The sequence below is a fragment of the Dendrobates tinctorius genome, unplaced genomic scaffold (assembly GCF_039654945.1).
Source record: "Dendrobates tinctorius isolate UK_male_01 unplaced genomic scaffold, ASM3965494v1 ptg000070l, whole genome shotgun sequence".
Taxonomy (NCBI): Eukaryota; Metazoa; Chordata; class Amphibia; order Anura; family Dendrobatidae; genus Dendrobates; species Dendrobates tinctorius.
In genome coordinates this window covers 22,923,059-22,948,864 of record NW_027361738.1, presented here as the reverse complement: position 1 = coordinate 22,948,864, position 25,806 = coordinate 22,923,059, and the positions used below count along the sequence as shown (strand labels likewise).

Sequence of the window (25,806 nt, the reverse complement as noted above, 5' to 3'; positions counted from 1 at the left end):
AGGGTCAGCCCTCATGGAGCGGGGGCACCAGAGTAACGTAGGGTGTAAAAGCTCCGCTGTCAGGCAGGGAGACACCTAAATAGGGTTATTTAAACCCCTTTTCCTCCCAAAGCAAATGTTTACAAATCTGCCAAAAATTAGAGCTTTTTCCAGTTACTGTTCCTTACATTTTTGTCTTGGTGGTTTGTGGCATGGGGTTATTATCTATTATATTTTTGTCCCCGGCCATCTGTTGTACTCCAAGCTGATGTTATTTAGATAGGAGTCAACAGGGTGATTAGGGAGAGCCGCCGAGGAGCGGGGGCTCCATTTGCGTATCAAGAGGGTGCCAACCTCCGCTGTCAGGTAGGAGAGAGATATAGGGCCCTATAGGGACAAATAGGTTTGTGACCCTCTACCTTACATTGGAACGACTCTCTAGTGTTTGTGGCTGGATTTTGAAAATCAGCAATAAGCCTATTTTTGTTTGCCTGTTTTTTGAAGTTTTGAAAACTTTTTAATGATTGGTCAATAATACATCCATGCATATTTACATATCCAATATACAGTATATATATAAAGTTTTTGAGACATTTTTGTCTTTAAAGATTTACAAAAACAATATGGAAAATGCATGCAGAAAGGCGTGTGTTGTATTTTCATGTTGGTGTGGTTGAAATCGGAGTTTTCTGTTTAACAAAAAAGTATTTTTTACCATTTGCTCATATCTAATCACAAGAATGCATGTTCATGTTATTTTTATTTTTGTAAATATAATTTAATGCAATTAACATTTTGAGCAGGCAAGTATAAGGCAAAATAGTACAAAAATAACACGTATAACATTATGTTCTTCAATTCTAAGCATTAGATAAAAAAATAATAATAAATGTGGCTTGTTTATTAGTGCATACCTTGGAAAATCTACCTATAGTCCACTTATCATATGTTACATAGAGGAGTTACGTAAAGCTTAAATAAAAAGTTTTTATTTGGAATGCCCATTGGCGTTCTTCTAGCAGCATCTAAGCAAACTTTTAGGTTTTAAGGCTTCAGATTTATGTTGTTTTTCAGCAGTTCAGAGCATTTCATCTAAATTATAGCTTGCGCATTTACTAGTTGGAAATATGCCCCTCGCTTAGTGAGAAGCTCCTGGTGAGTTCCTATTTCTATTACTCTTCCATTCTTCATGACAATGATAACATCTGCATTCTGGACTGTAGATAGCCTGTGTGCGATCATGATGCAAGTCCTTCCTTTCCTGGCTTGATCAAGTGCCTTTTGTACAATCTGAATACAAGAGCAAATTTTGGTTTTAATTAATAGAATTACCGTAATAAGAAACAACAGTAAGGATATGTTCATATTAGGATTTCTTTGGGCTGAAAAATCCACTTAAAAGGCACTGAATATTGATACGTCTTTTTCAGGTGGATTCCACCTGGATCCCACCTGATAAAGTGCTGCAAAAACACCGCAAAAAGTGAACATATTGCACAACAACGTAAAAGTGACATTGTGAACACAGGCTTATATGTTCTCTGCGTATTATTCACAGATAGAACTCGTACCATTATAATCTATGGGACTGTTAACATGTCCACTTTTTTTTTTTTTGCTGACTGTTTGTCCAAGCAAAAATAACGGAGATCTTTCTGTTTTTTCCGATATCATGGTTGAAAGGTACCAGCACAATCCATGGGTCTGTGAAAATCGTGTACAGCACTCGGATGGCAGCAGTGTGCACTCTGTGTGGTGCTTGTGGCTTACATTGTAATAGACAGAAGTTTTGTCATTTATTTATCCATATGGGAAAACCATGATGACACACTTATGATAAAATCTAACACATAGTTTTTTTTATAAGGGATCCTCCTCCATTGCTCTGGACCTGAACAACAAAGTTCTAAACATCCCTGAACATAGCATTTTCATATTTGGCTTGATCTTTACCTCGTCTTTATACATCCCTGCCTTCCCTAAAATCTTCCTGTCTGTCATCTCTGATTGAACTCTGCCTTCCTTGACCCATGCCAGTATAAATACTATATTTGTGTTTTCTACTACCCTGTACTGTAAATTGAAGTCTTCTGCCCATCTACAAGTTGCTTTGTCCAACTAGTGGAGGTGAACTGACGAGTCCACAATTCAATCCAGAGAATCCCTTTGACGGTAAACCCAAGAGCAACCTATATCAAGTCCATTGTCAACCCAGATGGTCCACTAATTTCCAGGCAGGCCTTCGCCACATACAATCTTCTATATTAATGAAGCACTCCACCTATCAAAATTTTTATCCTCTTAATATATTGCAATCATTATATTATACAGCACTGTGTTTTTAGAATTTCTCATTTTGCCTTTCTACTCAGCAAATTCTTTTCTCTTCTCTGCTCTATGTTGAAACGAAAAAATCTCTTGTCCCTGCATTTACCATTCCCTGTTGTGAAATCCCTTGCTCTGACTTCTGAGTTGGAGCTCCCTCTGGTGGTAACTGGAAGTAGTGGAGCTGGCCAGGTTGATGGAAGTTTGCCACCTGGCGACGATAATTGGGAACCTGGGATTACTGGCTGGGAGCATATAATTGAGCAGGCTTCCCTTAGTGATTGCTGGTGATTTCCTCCTTGTGCATTTGGAGTTTTTTTGCCTCCTGCCTGATCTGCATGGTTCAGTTAAGTGATTCTTTTGCTAATCCTTTGCATCTAATCTGGTTGTGCCTTTTTTTTGCTTTCTGCTTTGTTGCAAGGTTTCAGAGTACTCCCTGCTGGGGGCAGCACTGGGCCCCCCTCCATATGTTACAGCTTGTGTCAGTTTGTTCAGTCCCCTGTTATATCAGTATCTTTTGCTTTGCTTCCAGTTCACACCAGAGTGTTGATCTAGCGGGGGTGAGGTCGTGTGGCCAGGTTTTTTGTATATCAGATGTATTGGATTTTTTTTAGGGTTTTTTGTATGATTGCAGACAGTGTCTTTTCTTCCTGTCCTGTCTAGACAGCTTGGGCCCCATCGTTTGCTCAGTCTATTCTCTTCCTGTGTTTGTTTCTCATCTGGTCTCACCGACAATATATTTTGGGGGGCTGTCTATTCCTTTGGGGATCTGCTCCGGGGCAGTTTAGATTTCATCTTTCTGGCTTTAGGCTTAGTTAGCTCTCCAGCTGTGCCGAGGCATCTAGGGCATCGTAGGAACGCTCCACGGCTACTGCTAGTTGTGTTGATAGGATCATGGGTTTGCAATCCGCTTAGTTACCAACCTCTCTGGTTTCCTGGTGGCTTAGCTTGTTCCTGCCATCCTCCTTGGTGACCCATTCACAAAAATTCCCCTCTTTAACTCCTGACCCATCTGCTCCCTCCTCCCCCTTCAAGGGACTTTTGCAGTGACTCATGACTCATACAGGGAAAATTGACCTCCTTTTGCTACATAGAGCATAGAATGATTCAGCTAGTCAGTGTTTAATCTTATGATGTCATAGACCTAATGGAAAAAAGAATACTTAACTGGGTAGAAAGGCAAAATGAGCAATTGTAAGTGCACAGTGCTATATAATATGATTGCAATATATTAAGAGGAGAACAATTTTAATGGGAGAACTTATTTAGTTCACTTTTATAACTTCTGATAAATACTTATAGTACCTGTACTATTTGTATACTTGTAAAAAAGGAATGGAATTATAAGTAGATTTTACCTTTTCACTCTCATTATCCAGCGCTGAGGTGGCTTCATCAAGCAGCAGAATTTTTGGAGAGCGGATAAGTGCTCGGGCAATAGCGATTCTCTGCTTCTGTCCCCCAGAGAGCTGAGTGCCTTTACCTCCAACCGATGTGTTATATTTCTATGGATAGCAAGCATTTTGGAAAATGTAATGAAGACGTGATATGACAGATGAGAGACAACAGATACATGCATGGAATCCCTTATAAAAGCATGAAATACAGCTAACATGTCCATATATCACAAGCATGAATTGCTCCTATTAAGAATTACATTTGAAGGAGAAACATTTTTCACGATTATGATCACAGTCATTGGGGTTTTTACCTCTGGCAGGTCTTCTATGAATGAATGGATATTTGCAGCTTTCGCAGCACGCTGTATTTCCTCCATAGGCACTTCCCGGGTGTTGTCTCCATAGGCAATGTTCTCCGCAATACTACAGTCAAATAGCATTGGCTCTTGGGACACAATTCCAATTTGTGATCGAAGCCATTGCACATTGAAATCTTTTATATTAGTGTTATCGAGCAACTAAAAAAATCCACAGAAGATGCACACAATTCAGATCCTGATTGCCTTGTAGTCATCAAAAGATTAAAGTGATATTACCACTAAATAGATTTAACACCTATCCACATGTGAAAATATGAATTAATCCAGAATTGAACCAGAAGGGAACAGAAGGTAACTGGAAAGAGTCACTGTAAACAATGTTTTTGTTTGTCTCCACTCTGACCCCTATAATCCTTCACTTTCTGCTAACCCCACTAATCCCTACACCAAGCAAGGAACTGTTCATCTCTTCTTCAATCCTTCCAATCCATCTCGCCTCTTCCTCAGATCTGTTCCTCAACATACAATCCTCTGTCTCCAAACACAGACAGCCCCCTCATGCTCTCTCCTGCTCCCACCTGCTAACACTCTCTCTACTCCTCCTCACTGCCGGCGATATCTCTCCAAATCCTGGTCCTCCTCACCACATTCCCACAGTCATTTCTACCTCCCATCCACGCCCAATCACAACTTTCCGTAACCACTCCAACCTTATACACATTCGCCCAGCCCCAGCTTCCCCAGTCCCACTAACAGGAGCTCTGTGGAACGCTCGCTCTGTCTGCAACAAACTTTCTTTCATCCATGATCTTTTTATTACTAACAAACTTTCCTTCCTCGCCATCACCGAAACCTGGCTCACCTCCTCTGACACAGCCTCTCCTGCTGCACTCTCATATGGTGGATTCCACCTTTCCCACACCCCCCGCCCCAGCTGCAAGCATGGTGGAGGAGTTGGTTTTCTCCTGTCAGATAACTGCTCCTTCACCCCAATCCCACTGCCGCCCTCTGTTACCCTCCCTTCCTTTGAGGTGCACTCTGTGCGAATCTACTCCCCCTCCAACCTCCAACTAGCTGTCATATACCGCCCTCCAGGGTCAGCCACCACCTTCTTTGACCACTTCACCATCTGGCTACTTAATTTCCTTTCCACTGATATCCCCACTATCATCTTGGGCGACTTCAACATCACCATTGACACTTCCCTCACAGCTGCCACTAAATTTCTATCTCTCACTTCCTCCTTCGACCTCACTCAATGGTCTTCTGCAGCCACTCACAAAGATGGCCACACACTAGACCTCATCGTCACCTGCCTCTGCTTCCTATCTAGCCTCTCTAACTCCCCTCTTCCTCTCTCTGACCACAACCTACTTACATTCTCTTCCCTCTCCTCCACAGGTCCACAATCCCCACCTCAAAAACTCGCACACCCTCGCAGAAATCTTCAAAACCTCGATCTACACTCACTGTCTGAATCCTTCCTCCCTCTTACAGACATAAGTTCCCTACACAATGCGGATGCTGCTGCCGCTCTATATAACACCACAATAGCTGTAGCTTTGGAATCAGTTGCCCCCTCTCAAACATACCAAAGCTCGCAAAATCAACAGACAGCCCTGGCACACCAGTCTGACCAAAGAACTGAGGCGGGCTTCCAGGGCTGCTGAGCGGAGATGGAAAAAATCCCACTCCAATGAGGACTTCATCACATTCAAACAGTCCCTCACTACTTTCAAGGCCACACTTGCTGCAGCAAAACAAACCTACTTCTCATCCCTCATATCCTCCCTGTCTCACAACCCTTAACAGTTATTCAGCACCTTCAATTCTCTCCTCCGCCCCCCAGCACCTCCTCCCTCTCCACTCATCTCAGCTGAAGACTTTGCCTCATTTTTCAAGGAGAAGATTGAAAACATTAGAGACAGTTTTGGTTAACAACCCCCAGTGCCCTTCCTCCTACCTGCCCTGCCCTCCTCCCCCAAAACCAACTTCTCCGCCATTACAGAAGATCGACTCTCCACTCTACTCTCAAGATCACATCTCACTACCTGTGCACTTGACCCGATCCCATCCCACTTCATCCAAAACCTCACCACAGTCTTCATCCCAACCCTAACCCTTCTCTTCAACCTATCACTAACAACTGGTGCTTTCCCCTCAAGCCTTAAACATGCCTCAATCACACCTATCCTCAAAAAGCCCTCTCTTGACCCATCCTCTGTATCTAGCTATCGCCCTATATCACTTCTCCCCTATGCCTCAAAACTACTGGAACAACATGTCCATCTTGAACTATCCTCCCACCTCTCTTCTTGCTCCCTCCTTGACCACTTGCAATCCAGCTTCCGGCCACACCACTCCACTGAAACTGCCCTAACTAAGGTCACCAATGACCTACTAGCCGCCAAGGTGAAGCGACACTACTCTGTCCTCCTCCTCCTTGACCTGTCCTCTGCCTTTGACACAGTGGACCATTCCCTATTACTACAGACCCTCTCATCTCTTGGTATCACAGACTTGGCCCTATCTTGGATTGCGTCATACCTAGCAGACCGGACATTCAGCGTCTCCCATTCACACACCACCTCCTCACCGCGCCCCCTATCTGTCGGAGTCCCACAAGGTTCAGTCCTAGGGCCCCTGCTCTTCTCCGTTTACAACTTCGGCCTCGGACAGCTCATAGAATCATGGCTTTCAGTATCACCTCTATGCTGATGACACACAGATCTACATCTCTGGATCAGATATCACCTCCCTACTAAACAGAATCCCTCAATGTCTGTCTGCTATTTCATCCTTCTTCTCCACTAGATTTCTAAAACTTAATATGGACAAAACAGAATTAATCATCTTTCGCCCATCTCACGTGACCCCCCAACGGACCTATCCATTAAAGTAAACGGCTGCCCATTCTCTCCAGTCCCACAAGCTCGCTGCCTTGGGGTTATCCTTGACACTGATCTCTCTTTCAAACCACATATCCAAGCCCTTTCCACTTCCTGCTGACTTCAACTCAAAAATATTTCACGGATCCGTACATTCCTCAACCACGAATCTGCAAAAACCCTAGTCCATGCCCTCATCATCTCCTGCCTTGACTACTGCAACCTTCTGCTCTGTTGCCTCCCCTCTAACACTCTTGCACTCCTCCAATCTATTCTTAACTCTGCTGCCCGTCTTATCCACCTGTCCCCCGCTATTCCCCGGCCTCTCCCCTCTGTCAATCCCTGCACTGGCTCCCCATTACCCCAAGACTCCAGTTCAAAACCCTAACCATGACATACAAAGCCATCCACAACCTGAGTCCTCCATACAACTGTGACCTAGTCACCCGGTACATACCTGCACAAAACCTCCGATCCTCACAACATCTCCTTCTGTACTCCCCTCTTATCTCCTCTTCCCACAATCGCATACAAGATTTCTCCCGCGCATCTCCCCTACTCTGGAACTCTCTACCACAACATATCAGACTCTCGCCTACCATGGAAACCTTCAAAAAGAACTTGAAGACCTACCTCTTCCGACAAGCCTACAACTTGCAGTAACCACCGATCCACCAAACCGCTGCACGACCAGCTCAACCCTAGCCTACTGTATCCTCACCCATCCCGTTGTAGATTGTGAGCCCTCGCGGGCAGGGTCCTCTCTCATCCTGTACCAGTCATGACTTGTATTGTTTAAGATTACTGTACTTGTATGTATTATGTATACCCCTCCTCACATGTAAAGCGCCATGGAATAAATGGCGCTATAATAATAAATAATAATAATAATGATAGGTGATTACTGTGGATCTCATTGTTGGTGCCTCCACTCTACCATTTTTTAAAATGAAGATCCCAAAGTCCCTTCTGTACTTCCATGGGTCAATTGCGAGTGGTTGTGCACAAGTGGGACCACCATACCCATAAACTATGAATAAAGATAATAAGGTCATGCATGTGTATTAAAGGGTTTTTACTATGTGCCTAAAAGCTAAGAGCCAGGTATTTGCTACCTACCTGCAATGTTTTGTCCGGCGCCGATCTCTGCCAGCCCAGAGCAGTCACGGACCGCTCCTGTCAGAAATTCAGCAGCTTTTGTTGATGTTACATCGACAGAACAACAGCTTTTCTTTCACTCTGCTTTATTGATGGGGCATGACTGCCTATGTCATGCTGCCTAACTACAGGGAGCCGGCTGTCAATTAGCATGATGTCGACAGTCACACTCTATCAACAGGGCACCCTGGAAAAAGAAAACCTACTGTGTTGATGCTGAGCAGCTGAATCACAAGCAGGAGCGGTCAGTGACCACACTGTGCCCACGCCGGGCAGGGCAGGAAGTTATCAACTACCTGCTTGTTAGTTTTTAGGTCCATAGTAAGAAAAAAAATAGTTCTGTATAACCCCTTTAACTTTGGAACCCCAGTTCCTGAGATTGGCGTTTATCCCAGCTATCCCATCCGTTCATCATATTTGTACTTCGTCGAAAAATCCTTAAAAAAATCAGACATTATCTCTTAAACATAAAAATCCAGCATATTTGACTACTTTAACTTTGTATCTTATGATGTAGATTTTTTTGCAAAATAATCTTACCACAGCTCCTTGACAAGGGTCATAGAACCTCTGCAAGAGTTGGACAGATGTGCTTTTCCCACATCCACTGCTGCCCACAAATGCCACAGTTTGCCCACTGCGTATAGTAACAGATAGATCTTGTAGTACAGGCACATCCGGACGAGATGGATAATGGAACAATATCTGTTGCAGCTCTAAATTTCCTAACAAATTATCCTAAAGTGAGTAAAAAAGAAAGAGACAAATACCTTAAAGGGAACCTGTCAATAGATTCATGATGCTCAAACCACAAGCAGCATGAATCAGCCTGCAACTTTTCACAGCATGAATACTTTCAAAAACCGGCAAGAGACTATGGGCTCAATTTGTCATTTGTGATTTTCTTTTATTTCTTTTCTTTGTTTGTCCTGTTGTATTTGCTGACATTTTCTGTACCAAATTCATAAAAAAATGTTCATGGATGGTTCATGAATTTTGTGCAAAATAAAAAATGCTTTTTATTTTTGTCTTTACCTCGCATGCTCCTCTAAAATGTTGAAAAAATTCAACTAAAGTTTCAGGTGTACAGTAAATCACCCCAGAAATGGAGACTGGAGCACATTTGCAACATGTTTTGTGTCTTTTCGAAAAGTTACAAATAACGAATCAGGTAAAAACAATTAAAATCCTAATGTAAAATTGACTAAAAAAGGCAAAAATGGCAAGATTAATATGATGCAAACAAAAAGCACAAAATAAAAAGAAAATCAACCAAAAAACAGGTGTAAAAGCAATAATGAAAAATTCACATATTTTTAGCTGGACTAGCTTACAGTTTATCACTAGCTTTTCTCATCAGATAGATAACAAGCAAACAATCAAATGCAATCATGTAATTTATTCTCTAATAAATGCTTACTGGTTTTTGTCCTTGTAAACTGTAGCTGTCAATAGATGGTTCTTTATTAAACAAAGCGAAAAGATGGGAGGCTGCAGATTTGGCTTTGGCATAGTCAGGAGCAAACGATAATGTTTGTCCTACTGAGACAGCTCCATAGGTTAAAATGAGGAATACACTGTTCGAAAAGACAAAACAACAAAGTATTAAGGGTTCGACTGTATGTTGTAATATTCATAGCACCAATCCAGTATTTTTTACTCTGGAGTGGTGCAACTAACGTAAGTTCCCTGCCCCAAATCGTATGCTTAACCATCTTCATCTATTATCGGTGCCACTCCTGTTGGTCTCCCGCAGTTTGTGACCTGTCAGATCACACCAGTGTTTGCTGAAGTGACCCGGAGGTCACTTTTCAATGCAGGTCTATGAGACTGTTGTTCTGGCTCTCATAGACTTGAATTGAGGGTTTTTGACCGTTACCTTTGACTTCCGGTCACTAAGAAGTTGCACTCACAAGAAAGCACCATGGTACCGGAACAACATCGAGAAGAGCTGAAGAAATTATATTAGTAGCACTACTCTAGTACTGCAATAAAAAACACACTGGAGTGGTGCTTTAAGTATATTCCCAGACATGTTTTAGAGTCTTTTTGACAAGTTAATATTGGGATGACATACATTTAAGCAAAACTGAAGAAATGTGCCTGCCTATTTCTTGGATTTTGCTTTAGTTTCTTGTACTTCATACATACAAGGATGTGGTTCCCCCTTTTTGGGCTGTGCATTCTGTCTATATAGCTTTCTGTAGGCAGGCGTTGATACAGTCAGGTTTGAGTCCTTCTCTGTCCTCGTCTATTGTGAGGCTTGCTGGCACGTAGCGAGGTAAACTACAAGAGTTAGGCTACTTTCACACTAGCGTTTTTTTGCGCTGCGTTTGGAGCGCAAATGAAACGCATGTCAAAAGCGCATGCAAACGCTGGTAAACGCTGCATTATTTTGTAGCATTATTGTGCTCATAACAATAAAAAATCGCAGCGTTTTTATGCGTTTGTAAGCAATTTTCATGCGTTTGCATTTTTTATGCACAATTAACTGGAGAAAAAATCCTTGAAAAATTCTTGCAACACACTCCACCAATGGGACACCAGTGGGTGTGTCTATGGAAATTCTTTATATAGACCCAGTTTACACCTGAATTCTTCACATTTGCTTGCATTTGACTTGAGAAACATGGATCTGCGCTGGAAGAGCTTTTACTTTGACTTGGATCTGGACATGAGGACGGCTCAGGCTTATGCCGTTGCTTGCCATGAACAGAGGGAGAGAGAGAGGCAGCGAAGATGGCAGCAGCGGCGTATGTGGATACATCCCATTATGGAACTCCGGGAGAGCCGTGGAGCGTACCACACCCTCTACAGCGAGCTCCAGGCAAACCCGGACAAATTTACGGATTATATCTGGATGACCCAAGAAACATTTCACTATTTGCTTGTTCGGGTAAAAGAAGTCATCCGGAGACAGGACACGCAGCTCTGGCGTGCGATTACTCCTGCGGAACGGCTCCTGGTCACATTAAGGTACATAGTTTTGCTAAACCAATGTCTGCTGAATTTTCTTGCTTGTGACATGTACTCTTCAAAATCTGGCAGAATTACAGTTCTGCCATGTCGGTAACTACAAGCTGCGTTAATTTTTGGATGCCATGTATTGAAGCAAATGCTGCCGATTTTTTTTTGTTGTTGTTTTAATGTAACGTGTGTAAAAAATTACATAAACACAAATATTAATTTTTGTTGTTTTCTTTCTGTCACAGATTCCTGGCTACTGGACAGACCCTCTCCTCACTGCACTTCCAGTACCGGATTGGAATCTCCACGTTGTCTGGAATTGTAGCGGACACCTGCCGGGCTCTCTGGAACGTTCTCTGTCCCGAATTCATGCCCATGCCAACCGCAGAAGAGTGGTTGGACATTGCTGAAAGATTCTGGACTGTATGCAATTTCCCTAACTGTTTGGGAGCGGTGGATGGGAAACACATCAGGATTATCAAGCCCAAAAGAACAAGCTCTGAGTTCTTTAACTGCAAAAAGTACTTTTCAACTGTACTGATGGCCATTGCCGATGCAGACTGTACGTTTATTGCAGTGGACATTGGGGCATTTGGCCGTGGTAATGACTCCCACGCTTTTAAGACATCAGACATGGGCAGGAAGTTGTATGGCAACAACTTCAATTTCCCCATGTCACGGCCTCTTCCCAACACCGAAGGTCCGCCACAGCCATTTGTAATGGTTGGTGATGAAGCGTTCCAGATGTGCCAACACCTCCTCAAACCCTACTCCAGCCGGGACTTGGACCAACAAAAAAGAATTTTCAATTACAGGCTGACCAGGGCCACGAGAACAGTAGAGTGTGCCTTCGGTACACTTGTATCTAGATGGCGCATTCTTGGCACAGCTATAAATCTGAAACTGGAAACAGTGGATGAGGTGGTCAAGGCCTGTGTTGTTCTACATAACTTTGTACTTCCTCGAGAGCATCCGAACTTTGATCTTGATGATGTTGATCCTAATCCATTGCCTGAATTTACACAGCACCCTCTCAGGTCATCTGTTGAAGTTGGCCAAATGAGGGACCAATTTGCGGCCTACTTCAACTCAGATGTAGGACGGGTGGAATGGCAAGAACAAATGGTTTAAAAAAATTTGTCTTGCATGTGGTTTGTATGTTAATAAAAAAAAATTGTTTTGATACCTGTACTGACTGCATTCTCTGTTTTACACTGCCAATACCATTAGCAAGTAAGAATAAACAGGGGAAAAGGATACAAACACACGATATATTTATATATAATATAATAATCTCATTAATATATATGGTAGTATAAATAGATATAGAAAAGTGTGGTTGAACCAATCCCCCAAACAAGGGATGGCAGACCATCCGGTATAGATAGAAAAAATAACTCAAAGATGGATGGGAATGAGAAATCCCACAGGTTAAAAAAGATACAACATGAATGATGATAGAATAATAATAATAAATGGCACAATCTTTTAAAAATAAAAATGCCTTTATTGAAATATTGGCACAACAATTAAGTGCATTAAAATTATATATGTATATATATAATAAAATAAAATATAATATATTAAAATATACAACCACGTTAGAAATGTGTTTATGGATAATGGAAAAACCAATCCATAACGAAAAGGCTTAATTAATAATCCAGGTACAAAAGTGCATATATATAGTGACACAAGGATAATTACATATATATTTAATAAATGTGCCCAAAGTGCAAAGGTGCAGCTGTGCAAGGAATTCAAATCGCCCTGAGGCGTGTGCAACTAAACACAAAATGTAAAATACCTGTAAGCCAATTAACGCTATGTGAGGGACGCGTTTTATACAACTCACATAGCGTTAATTGGCTTACAGGTATTTTACTGTTATGAATGAGTCACCGTAGGAGGCAGACACAAAAATAGCAGCTAAGTCCAGAAAACCGGAGAAGTTGGCAACTATCAGATTGCAGACCCCTGAACCTAACAACACAACTAGCAGTAGCCGTGGGGGGTTCCTACGGTGCCCTAGACCCCTCGATCACAGCCGGAGAAACTAAATAGCCTAAAGACAGAAAAGGAAAACTAAACTGCCCCAGAGCAGACCCCAAAGTAAAAGGCAGCCCCCAACATATAATGACGGTGAAGCAAGATGAAAAAACACACACACAGATGGAAAGATAGGCTGAGCAAACAATGGGGCCCAAACTCACTAAAATAGGACAGGATAGTACAGCTGCTGTCTGCAATCTGCAAAAACCCTGAAAAGACATAAGCCAACAGGCTGATATGGAAAAAAGCCCTGAAGCAGCTAGGCTTCAAAAACTATATCAGCACTCAGGTATTTTCTGAAGACAGAGCTAAAGGAATTCAGATCACCCCAGCAGGGAATGACAGAAATCCAGCAAAACAAAAACAACGTACAAATGCAAACGGCAGAGCAGAAAACTTAGCTTTTGGAGAGCAGGAATTCAGACTGGTATCCAAGGATCCACAGAGAAATCACCCGCAGAGCAGACGGGCGTGGACAGCCTTATATCCAGTCAGAAACTCCACTCAGCCAATCATCATCATTAGACCCAGATGCCTGATAATCAGGCTCACTATCTTTCTTTACTAGAAGAGAGAGTTCATCGGGCCTCAGTGGTAAAGGGGAAAATGAACTCACAACATTTTGCATTTTGTGTTTAGTTGCACACGCCTCAGGGCGATTTGAATTCCTTGCACAGCTGCACCTTTGCACTTTGGGCACATTTATTAAATACACTCACTGGCCACTTTATTAGGTACACCTGTCCAACTGTGTGTTAAGACTTAATTTCTAATCAGCCAATCACATAGCGGCAACTCAGTGCATTTAGGCATGTAGACATGGTCAAGACAATCTCCTGCAGTTCAAACCGAGCATCAGTATGGGGAAGAAAGGTGATTTGAGTGCCTTTGAACGTGGCATGATTGTTGGTGCCAGAAGGGCTGGTCTGAGAATTTCAGAAACTGCTGATCTACTGGGATTTTCACGCACAACCATCTCTAGGGTTTACAGAGAATGGTCCGAAAAAGAAAAAAAATCCAGTGAGCGGCAGTTCTGTGGCCGGAAATGCCATGTTGATGCCAGAGGTCAGAGGAGAATGGGCAGACTGGTTCGAGCTGATAGAAAGGCAACAGTGACTCAAATTGCCACCCGTTACAACCAAGGTAGGCAGAAGAGCATCTCTGAACGCACAGTGCGTCGAACTTTGAGGCAGATGGGCTACAGCAGCAGAAGACCACACTGGGTACCACTCCTCTCAGCTAAGAACAGGAAACTGAGGCTACAATTTGCACAAGCTCATCGAAATTGGACAGTAGAAGATTGGAAAAACGTTGCCTGGTCTGATGAGTCTCGATTTCTGCTGCGACATTCGGATGGTAGGGTCAGAATTTGGCGTAAACAACATGAAAGCATGGATCCATCCTGCCTTGTATCAACGGTTCAGGCTGGTGGTGGTGGTGTCATGGTGTGGGGAATTTTTTCTGGGCACTCTTTGGGCCCCTTGGTACCAATTGAGCATCGTTGCAACGCCACAGCCTACCTAAGTATTGTTGCTGACCATGTCCATCCCTTTATGACCACAATGTACCCAACATCTGATGGCTACTTTCAGCAGGATAATGCGCCATGTCATAAAGCTCGAATCATCTCAGATTGGTTTCTTGAACATGACAATGAGTTTACTGTACTCAAATGGCCTCCTCAGTCACCAGATCTCAATCCAATAGAGCATCTTTGGGATGTGGTGGAACGGGAGATTCGCATCAGGGATGTGCAGCCGACAAATCTGCGCCAACTGTGTGATGCCATCATGTCAATATGGTCCAAAATCTCTGAGGAATGCTTCCAGCACCTTGTTGAATCTCTGCCACGAAGAATTGAGGCAGTTCTGAAGGCAAAAGGGGGTCCAACCCCTTACTAGCATGGTGTACCTAATAAAGTGGCCAGTGAGTGTATATATGTAATTATCCTTGTGTCACTATATATATGCACTTTTGTACCTGGATTATTAATTAAGCCTTTTCGTTATGGATTGGTTTTTCCATTATCCATAAACACATTTCTAACGTGGATGTATATTTTAATATATTATATTTTATATTATTATATATACATATATAATTTTAATGCACTTAATTGTTGTGCCAATATTTCAATAAAGGCATTTTTATTTTTAAAAGAATGTGCCATTTATTATTATTATTATTATTATTATTATTATTATTATTCTATCATCATTCATGTTGTATCTTTTTTAACCTGTGGGATTTCTCATTCCCATCCATCTTTGAGTTATTTTTTCTACCATTAGCAAGTAGCCAGGTGTATCAGTGAATTTATGATGCTGTGTTTTGTGCATCATGATTTCACTAATACTCCAGAGTAGGTAACTATATAGATTATGTGGTTATTTACAAGGTATATCTATAGTTCCTTGCATTTTTTAAATGAGAACAATAGATATACCTTGCACTCAACACCATCCTCTATAGCAAGGGCTTTAAAACTTTACTCCTAATGTCAAGCAACATATCATGTTTAAATTTTTTTTGAACTCCAATGTAATTACTAAAAACATGCTATGTTGGTTTGGTTTGAATACTGTAGTTAGGGAAACCAACTCTATTCAGTTTGCAATACACCAGATATCTCGATTACTGACGTTTCTTTTGTCAGTCTTGGAGATATGTTTTGTCAAAGAAACCAATCTACATCTTCACCAACTCCACAAGGTTCAACAACTGATCATGTTGTAATGAAATCCATAGTTGCTAAAAAATTTTCAAACAGAGGATTCCATACAACATGATCTTTTGTTGGACCTTGAGGCCTGGAGTTGGGGAACCCTGCTGGATGCACTCTGTGCAATATTCCTAGAATGTAGAGACTGTTCTGGAAAAGGAAAGTCATGTAGATTATACCTATATGACTTGTCTTTTCCACAGCAGTCTCTACATTCTAGTAATATTGAACACACTAGATCCAGCAGGGTTCCCCAACTCCATGCCACAAGGTTCAACAACTGATCATGTTGTAATGAAATCCATAGTTGCTAAAAAATTTTCAAACAGAGAATTCCATACAACATGATCTTTTCTTGGACCTTGAGGCCTGGAGTTGGTAAATCCTGCTGGATCGAGTGTGTGCAATATTTCTAGAATGTAGAGACTGTTGTTGAAAAGACAAGTCATGTAGATTTGGTTTGTTGACAACACATATCTCCAAGACTGACAGAATAAACATGTCTCACACAAGAAACAGTAATGGAGATATATGTTGTTGCAAAAACGCTAAGTGTACGGCGCAGTGTGTGTAGTCGGCGATAGACACAGTAACCATTCCAAATTGTTTGAAAGCACAAGTGCACATTTATTTTGTAACAAAAAAGAGCCAAAAAAAACTTTATTAGGAATGACGTTTGGAGGAAGAATGGGAGACTTTGGGTGTATGGAGAGACGAGGAACGACTGGAGGTAGAGGAAGGGGTTCTAGTAGAAGGGGCGACAAGAGTACTGGGGGAAGGGAGCTCTGGAATGGACATTGAGCCAGCTTGAGACACATTAGGAGGAGACGGTGGATGGACAAACAAAGTTTTTTTTTTCTTCTTCTTTGGTGCAGAAATATCCTGCCCGGACCGACTTGCAGCCTGTGACCACCTTACTTTTGTTGACCGCCTGGTGACGGTGGACTGTGGCGTTGCCTGTAAAATAGGGAATGCGGATCACCCCTTTGCTGCTCTGTGGTGGCTGTGGCGGTGCTGCTAGAAGTGGCGGTGCTCCTAGAAGGAGAGAAATTTGGGTCGGTGCTCTGAGCAGGAGGCTGCCTGTCTGGGATCTCATCAAAAGTTCTTGGGAGACTCAGAGGAGGAGAATTGGTGGCGGTTATGTTGACATGAGGAGTGGTGGTGGTGCCCCTTTGCTGCGGAGTGCTGGTGGTGCTCCTTTGCTGATGAGTGGTGGTGGTGCTCCTTTGCTGATGAGTGGTGGTGGTGCTCCTTTGCTGCGGAGTGCTGGCGGTGCTCTGTTGCTGCGGAGTGGTGGCGGTGCTCCTTTGCTGCGGAGTGCTGGCGGTGCTCTGTTGCTGCGGAGTGGTGGCGGTGCTCCTTTGCTGAGGAGTGCTGGCAGTGCTTCTTTGGTGTTGACTGGTGGTGTCGGTGGCCCAAGCAGGTTCTGTGGTGGTTTGACTCCAAGCTGGTGGTGCTGTGGCGGTGTTGGTGCTCCATACAGGAGCAGCGCTTGCCATAGTGGTGGTGGCGGAGGAGTGTCCAGCAGCACTCAGACTTGAGGTGGTGTAGTGATGTCCGGCTTCGCTGGGAATGCAGGTGGCCGTGCAGTGGTATGTAGCAGAAGTCGGTAGTGTGGTTAAGCGAGTCAGTGGTGGAACTGTTGGAAATGACACCACTGACTGCTGAACATACCGATTCTGCTGCATAGCCTGCAAGTAAGCAGTGTTGCAGGCCTGTAACACACTCAGCTGTTGCTCAGGACTAAAGTGTTCCGCCATGCCCTGTTCAATTTGAATGAAAAAATGGTGCGCTGGCCTGTTGAGGTCGGCCTCCAGACGGTCAAGGCGCTGCTTGACAGAGTGGAAGCGGTGTTCCATGTGGTTAAAACCACGTTCCAAGTGGTTAAAACCACGCTCCATCAGGGAAAAACCGCTTTCCGTTCTGGCGGCCAGCGCCTTGAGGCTGGCCTTAAAGGCCTCGCTCAAGTGCATGAACTCGGGCATGACATTCCTGTCCAAGGCCCTCTGCCGCTGGCGGGTAGTGCCCGCATAACCAGTGACAGAGACCAGTGACAGGGGAACACCTGATGGACCAGCTTCCTGGTCACCAGCTGTCTGTGTTGCTGACCTGCAAGATGCTTCCTGGCTGTCGGATGGCTGGGACGGGTCCGAGGTCGATCGATGAAGAACCGCTCCCGGGACAGGGTCAGGTTGCAGGGTGCTGCTCCAAGTGCTGTGGAAAGAAAGGGAAAACATGAGTATCATTAATGTACAAGAAGCATCACCTGTGGAATAGAAAAGCACATAGTAATAACAAACCCCCCAAAAAAAACAACTTACGCTCTGCTGGCAAGGACCGGTCTCAGGAAAGCCAACTCACGATGATAGCAGTACTTTCTTCTGCGCCTTGCTGCAGAACCACTCCGAACCTGTCCCTCAGCACGAACATCAGTGTTGAAGCGGTCCTTCATCGAGCGCCAACGTGTGCGGATTTTTTGCACTGTTGGTAAAAAAAAAAAAAAAAAAAATTAAAAATGCACTACTTTAACGTCATTCTCACCACACACACCTTATTGAACTTTGAAAACAGTCACTGCTGCAGCACCAATAAAACACCACCACCGTCAGGTCCACAAAACAATGCAGCAGTTGAAGGCACAAATCAATCACAGTTTTCCACCAGGCATTGGTGTGTTTAATGCAAGAATATATCTTGCAAAAAACACATCAGCACCATCAGGTCCACAAAACAATGCAGCAGTTGAAGACACAAATCCATCACAGTTCTCAACAAGGCATTGGTGTGTTTAATGCAAGAATATATCTTGCAAAAAACACATCAGCACCATCAGGTCCACAAATCAATGCAGCAGTTGAAGACACAAATCAATCACAGTTCTCAACAAGGCATTGGTGTGTTTAATGCAAGAATATATCTTGCAAAAAACACATCAGCACCATCAGGTCCACAAATCAATGCAGCAGTTGAAGACACAAATCAATCACAGTTTTCAACAAGGCATTGGTGCTTTTCATGCAAGAATATATCTTGCCAAAACACCACCACCTTCAGGTCCACAAAACAATGCAGCAGTTGAAGACACAAATCAATCACAGTTCTCAACAAGGCATTGGTGTGTTTAATGCAAGAATATATCTTGCAAAAAACACATCAGCACCATCAGGTCCACAAATCAATGCAGCAGTTGAAGACACAAATCAATCACAGTTTTCAACAAGGCATTGGTGCTTTTCATGCAAGAATATATCTTGCCAAAAAAACACCACCACCTTCAGGTCCACAAAACAATGCAGCAGTTGAAGACACAAATCAATCACAGTTTTCCACCAGACATTGGTGAGTTTAATGCAAGAATATATCTTGCAAAAAACACATCAGCACCATCAGGTCAAAAAATAAATGCTGTATCACAGAGCATCTTTATACTTACTGAACGGCCTTTTGGAAGCTGCAGAGGTGCTGTCCCAGCCATCCATCAGCGCTGCGGCCACCTCATTCCAGAGCTGCCGGGTCACCACTGTGTCTTTGTACTGCTGGTCATGGCTGTCCCACAACGGGATGCGCTCCTCAACGAGGTGGATGAGGTGCTCGTTGTCTATGTAGACTTCGTCATCCCGCTTTGGAACCTAGAAAAAAATATATAGAATGTTTAGAAGTATGGAAAAGATACAAAAAGAAACAGAAAAGAAGCAAAAGAAAGAAAGACAGAAAAAAAAAAATATATACTCACATTGCTTCTCCTCGCCACAACTTGACTACGCTGCTCCCGCTCAGAATCCTCAGACCGCTCCCGCTCAGACCGCTGCCGCACAGACCGCTCCCGCACTCCATCTTCACTGCCCGTGTCTGATGTCTGTAAAGAAAGAAAAAATTAAAACACATTTCTAGAGGAAGCTATACTTACCAAAAGGCAGCAAGACTCTCACCTCACGATCAGCTTGGGCCAGTTCTTGCCGAGATGGCGAATAGACCGATCCAGAAGAAGATATGCTGAAAAGAAAACAAAAAATACATTAGTACATAATACATTGTACAGGACACACAGACATTATTTTTAAGAATACTCACATTTTGGCTCCTGAAGCTTGAGTCCACAGGTGGAAGGCTCTTGGAGGTGCTTGTCTGGTCTCTGCAAGGCTGTATGTAGAGTAATTGTCTGACCCTGAAGACACCTTCTTTTATGTACACTGCTCCAAAACAATGTTGCTTGTTTAGGGGGGTTCTAGACAAGTGTCTAGACATTGTTTACTCAAATCGCGTGCGTGCACAAGGCGCTGACGTGCGCGGTGCCAAGCGCTCGTCAGCGACCACATAAACTGTAATTGTATTTTTGTGCGCACATCGAGCGCACACGTGCGTGCGCGATTTTTTTAACGATGCCGCCGGAAAAAAATGCAACATGTAGTGTACGGCGCGTCTGGGCGCACACCTGTAAAATGCTCAGCGCACGCTAAACGCTGAAGAGCGCGTATATTCGCAAGACCCTGCGATCACCATGTTAAAGATAGGGGGACATTGCGCGTGCGCCTGATAGCGCACGATGCGCTGCGCGATCGAACGCCAGTGTGAAACCAGCCTTAGAGATCATCCTGATTGTGTACACCTTGTTGTGTGGGATGACTTTTACACTCTATTGATCAAAATAGTGTCAACTAAGTTTCCTGTGTTATTAATGTGTACTATTACTATAACTTTTTATTTATTTACTGCAAGGCATATGCTCATTTGTTTTTTCCTAGGCTCAGACATACATTTCATTAGTTGAGTCAAACTTGATATCACTCCTGAACAGATTTAAAACTTCTATGTCAAAGCATTTGCTCATTGAACCACTTAAAAGAGAACCTATCATCAGGATTTGATATCCCACGCCAATGGAATGTTTGTAAAGGTGTATTAATGCTAATGAAATCCTAACCTTTCTTATAGTTGATATTTTATACTAAAGAGTTACAAGTACAGTGGGGTGGGCACTGCACTTACAGTCTAACTCTTCTGCCCTCTTACCTCATTCCCTGGAGGAGGGGATGTCGCTGGGAGGAGAATATCACTGGAGTGAGAGAGGCTTCAGATCTACCATAGTTCTTCAGCATCATTTTCATATCCATTCAAACAATGATTTCTCAGTAACAGACTGGCCATGTAAGGATATTACTGTACTAGTCTCTGTAGGTGCACGTAGCTTTTTCAAATGGTTTGGGGTGGTGGTGACAGATTTCTCTTAGAGAGGGCATGTCCATTTTTGTAAATACTTACTTTGCACATTAGGCAACCATTTTGGAGCATCTTTTCTTCTAGAAGAAATCTGAAGCAGATTTTTCTTTCCTTGAAAAGTTACTAGATAGCAAGGGCTAGATCATAGATACGTAAACTTGACCTTACTCTTGTACCATTCAGTATGAGCACGGACTTCCTGAAGAGTTGGCTGATCTTCTAGGCACATATCAAATCCTCCCCTGAACTTTGGAGGAAGTAATGCAGTGGAAAAGGCTGAAGGAGGCATGAAATTATGAATGGGAGTGGAAGAGTTGAGGAGGGGTCTGAAAATGGGGGATTGCTACAGGTGATAATTTTTGCATGAAGTGTGGGGTAACATTTTTCCAAATAGCTAGATTTGCAGGTCATGCTGCCCTATGCACTAAACCTAAATATTCTCCTGTTAAAATGATTTCCCAGGATCAGAATGGCTACCTATCCTTAGTGCAGGTCACCAATATTAGATCATTGAAGTTCCATCTCTTGACACTCACCTCCATCAGATATTTGAAGGGTCAATGGAGCTTGTGCAAGTGCCGCTTCCTTTTCAATTTTTACTTTGTGGCATCTACCTGCACATTGTAGTAGCAGCATGACTGGGCATTGCAATGCTATCCCATTGAAGTGAATTGCAGAATTGTATAATGCAGCCTGCCCTTCTCTATTAAGTGACCAGCATGCAGGTAGATGACACAAGGTAAATATCGAGTAGGTGGCACTACTGACCCTTCCAACCCCTCTGACAAGTCATGCAGATCTTTCATACGAATGACTGGCAGTGTGCCGAGATTCATTCCACCAATCTGTTTTGATGGTTTGTCCTAACAACAGACCCTCAATATTCAGAGAGCTCCTTTGAACCCTTCCTGAGAAATAACACTCCTGAAGGAAACTGTTTGTATAGTTCATGGCAGAAATGGATGTGCTACACAGCCATTATCTGCCTCTAACAGCAGTGAGTGGCACTGAGCTCTGTTTGTAGTTGGTAACCACTTAAATGCCATGAAATATAGAGTACAGTTTCTCGCACCCATCACACCACCAGCAAAGCGATAGCAGAGTGCCAGTGGGTTGTCCATGGTAGCTATTATGGTATTTCTACCAAGTTTCCGGATGGTGTTCATAGAATGTCATGATTTTTACTATATCCTGCAATGCTGTAGCATGTCAATATACAGTAGAAGCAATCATATGCCCGTAGGTATCTGTCCCCGAAGGACTCACCCACCTTTTCTTAAATTAAAAATAAAAAAATGTAAAAAAAAATAAAAATATGTAGTATACCTGCAAACATAAAAGTCTAGCAAAATATTACATTAATTAATAAACACCATTATGAGAGAAAAAAATGAAAACGGCAGTTTTGCAGTTTCTTTGTTGCGGCATATCCTCAAAAATAACACAATAAGAGGTGATCAAAATGTCATATATCTCCTACCATATCTATCGCTTTCATTTTAAAAGAGCGGAATATGAAACGAAACTGCCCGGTGGTTTGTAGTTATGTGCAACAGCAAAGGTAATTTTTCTTTTACACATTTGTCCCAGTATTTCTGGACATCAGAGCATACAGCACATAATTAGGATTTTCTTCAACAGGGATATGCAAATTGTCTCTTTAGACAGGAAGAGGACTAGAACTCTATCGCCACCTATTGGAAATAGGAATCCTAAATGTCAGTATAAATGTTAATGAGCCTAGTAGTATGACTTAGGATAAAAGCCAAACCAGAATCTCAATTTGAAGACACTATGCTTCGGCATGTTGTCCCTCATCGGTGCAAAGTATGAGATCTGATTTGGCTGGGTGAGAGGTTTTGGACTGGGGTGTAAGGGGCAACGTTTCTCCTTGTGCAACTCATCACTCTCCACAAGGAGAAACGTTACCCCTTAGACCTTCAATAGGCAGAAAGATTTAGTTTGGTACCCTCTCCTTATACAGTTGTGGCCAAAAGTATGGACACCCCTGCAATTCTGTCAGATAATGCTCAGTTTCTTCCTGAAAATGATTGCAAACACAAATTCTTTGGTATTATTATCTTCATTTAATTTGTCTTAAATGAAAAAACACAAAAAGAATTGTCCGAAAGCCAAATTGGATATAATTCCACATCAAACATAAAAAAGAGGGTGGACAAAAGTATTGGCACTGTTCGAAAAATCATGTGATGCTTCTCTAATTTGTGTAATTAACAGCACCTGTAACTTACCTGTGGCACCTAACAGGTGTTGGCAATAACTAAATCACACTTGCAGCCAGTTGACATGGATTAAAGTTGACTCAACCTCTGTCCTGTGTCCTTGTGTGTACCACATTGAGCATGGAGAAAAAAAAGAAGACCAAAGAACTGTCTGAGGACTTGAGAAACCAAATTGTGAGGAAGCATGAGCAATCTCAAGGCTACAAGTCCATCTCCAAAGACCTGAATGTTCCTGTGTCTACCGTGCGCAGTGTCATCAAGTAGTTTAAAGCCCATGGCACTGTGGTTAACCTCCCTAGATGTGGACGGAAAAGAAAAATTGACAAGAGATTTCAACGCAAGATTGTGCGGATGTTGGATAAAGAACCTCGACTAACATCCAAACAAGTTCAAGCTGCCTTGCAGGCCGAGGGTACAACAGTGTCAACCCGTACTATCCGTCGGCATCTGAATGAAAAGGGACTATATGGTAGGAGACACAGGAAGACCCCACTGCTAACCCCGAGACATAAAAAAGCCAGGCTGGAGTTTGCCAAAATTTACCTAAAAAAGGCTAAAACGTTTTGGAAGAATGTTCTCTGGTCAGATGAGACAAAAGTAGAGCTTTTTGGGCAAAGACATCAACATAGAGTTTACAGGAGGAAAAAGAGGCATTCAAAGAAAAGAACACGGACCCTACAGTCAAACATGGCGGAGGTTCCCTGATGTTTTGGGGTTGCTTTGTTGCCTCTGGCACTGGACTGCTTGACCGTGTGCATGGCATTATGAAGTCTACCAACAAATTTTGCAGCATAATGTAGGGCCCAGTGTGAGAAAGCTGGGTCTCCCTCAGAGGTCATGGGTCTTCCAGCAGGACAATGACCCAAAACACACTTCAAAAAGCACTAGAAAATGGTTTGAGAGAAAGCACTGGAGACTTCTAAGGTGGCCAGCAATGAGTCCAGACCTGAATCCCATAGAACACCTGTGGAGAGATCTAAAAATGGCAGTTTGGAGAAGGCACCCTTCAAATATCAGAGACCTGGAGCAGTTTGCCAAAGAAGAATGGTCTAAAATTCCAGCAGAGCATTGTAAGAAACTTATTGATGGTTACCGGAAGCGGTTGGTCGCAGTTATTTTGGCTAAAGGTTGTGCAACCAAGTATTAGGCTGAGGGTGCAAATACTTTTGTCTGGCCCATTTTTGGAGTTTTGTGTGAAATGATCAATGTTTTGCTTTTTGCTTCATTCTCTTTTGTGTTTTTTCATTTAAGACAAATTAAATGAAGATAATAATACCAAAGAATTTGTGTTTGCAATCATTTTCAGGAAGAAACTGAGTATTATCTGACAGAATTGCAGGGGTGTCAATACTTTTGGCCACAACTGTATCTACATACATTGACAGAGTAGATTGTTGCCAAACTCCTGACCCCAAGGACCCCAGCCACATTACCTGACCACGATCTCATAACCATGCTCCTAAGAAGCCTAAAATCAGGAATTATGGCATCAAACCAGTGGACATTCACATTACAGTACATGTTGATACTTACAGCATCACGTCTTCCACATTCATCCTTCCCACATTCATTAAATAAGCTGCAAAGCGGTAACTTGCTGCATAGGCAAAATATATAAAAGACTGACTGAATGCAAAGCAAATCCCATATATCTGGGCCTTTTTTTGTGAATTCCTACACAGCAAGATGAAAAGAAAAAAGATGTGATGCATTAATGGTATCGCAGCGGAAAGACGAGAAGATATGAGCCATACCTGATTGGCAGTAGAGATAAATATGTAGAGCTCAATTTTAGGATCAGTCAGTTTCCTAAGGAATTACATAGCTGGTCATTTTTATGGGGAGGTTCTGTCAGATTTTTTTCTATTTTTTTTTAATAATTTTTTCTCCCTTTCTTTTCCAACGCTCATTGATATTTTTTTTTTGCATTTATAGTCGTTTTATTCACATTGCTTGGATTAGTTGAAGTCCCAAAGGTCAAGTCAAGCAAGATAACAAACCCTTTAAATTACAAAATGAAATATGTCTTCAGCTAACAACAGGAGAAGCCTGCAAGAGGATATATAGCCTTCACTCACTTACTTCTAGCATTTTAATTCTGCATTAATAGCAGGAACAAATGAGACGAAATTTCATATTCAATTCAATTAGTCTATTATGGAAAATAGAATTTAAAGGGAATCTGTCACCAGATGTTGGAGGCCTATGTAAATGGGAAAAGCCGATAATCATTACTGCGCATGCACCGGTACACTATGTCCCGGAACACAGCGAAATACCTCTGAGACATAGTGTACCGGCGCATGCGCAGTAATGATTATCGGCTTTGCCCGCAGTCGGGCAAAGCATACTGCGCGTGCGCAAAGCAAGATTGCTTTGCACACACGCAAACTATGGAGAAGACCTACTCTAATGCAAGAGAAGATCGCGGACGGGGGCCATGGATGGGGTGGAGAAAAAAGAAGAAACACCGCCCATCGGACCAGACCCAGGCCATTTACATAGGCCTCCAACATCCGGTGACAGATTCCCTTT

The 25,806-nt window shown here is 42.7% G+C and overlaps 1 protein-coding gene across 1 annotated transcript in view; it reads right to left on the bottom strand.

Moving 5' to 3' along the window:
- Positions 1-720: 720 nt before the first annotated feature.
- The window catches only part of LOC141095455 (ATP-binding cassette sub-family B member 5-like), a 184,396-nt gene continuing 159,310 nt past the window's right edge, over positions 721-25,806 (bottom strand). The window contains exons 23-28 of the mRNA XM_073581462.1: positions 24,805-24,945; positions 9,491-9,647; positions 8,611-8,808; positions 4,016-4,222; positions 3,663-3,809; positions 721-1,269 (exon numbers count right to left, since the gene is read on the bottom strand). Coding sequence (XP_073437563.1) covers positions 1,072-1,269; positions 3,663-3,809; positions 4,016-4,222; positions 8,611-8,808; positions 9,491-9,647; positions 24,805-24,945 — 1,048 coding nt within the window. The 3' untranslated portion in view covers positions 721-1,071. The remainder of the gene's footprint in view (positions 1,270-3,662; positions 3,810-4,015; positions 4,223-8,610; positions 8,809-9,490; positions 9,648-24,804; positions 24,946-25,806) is intronic.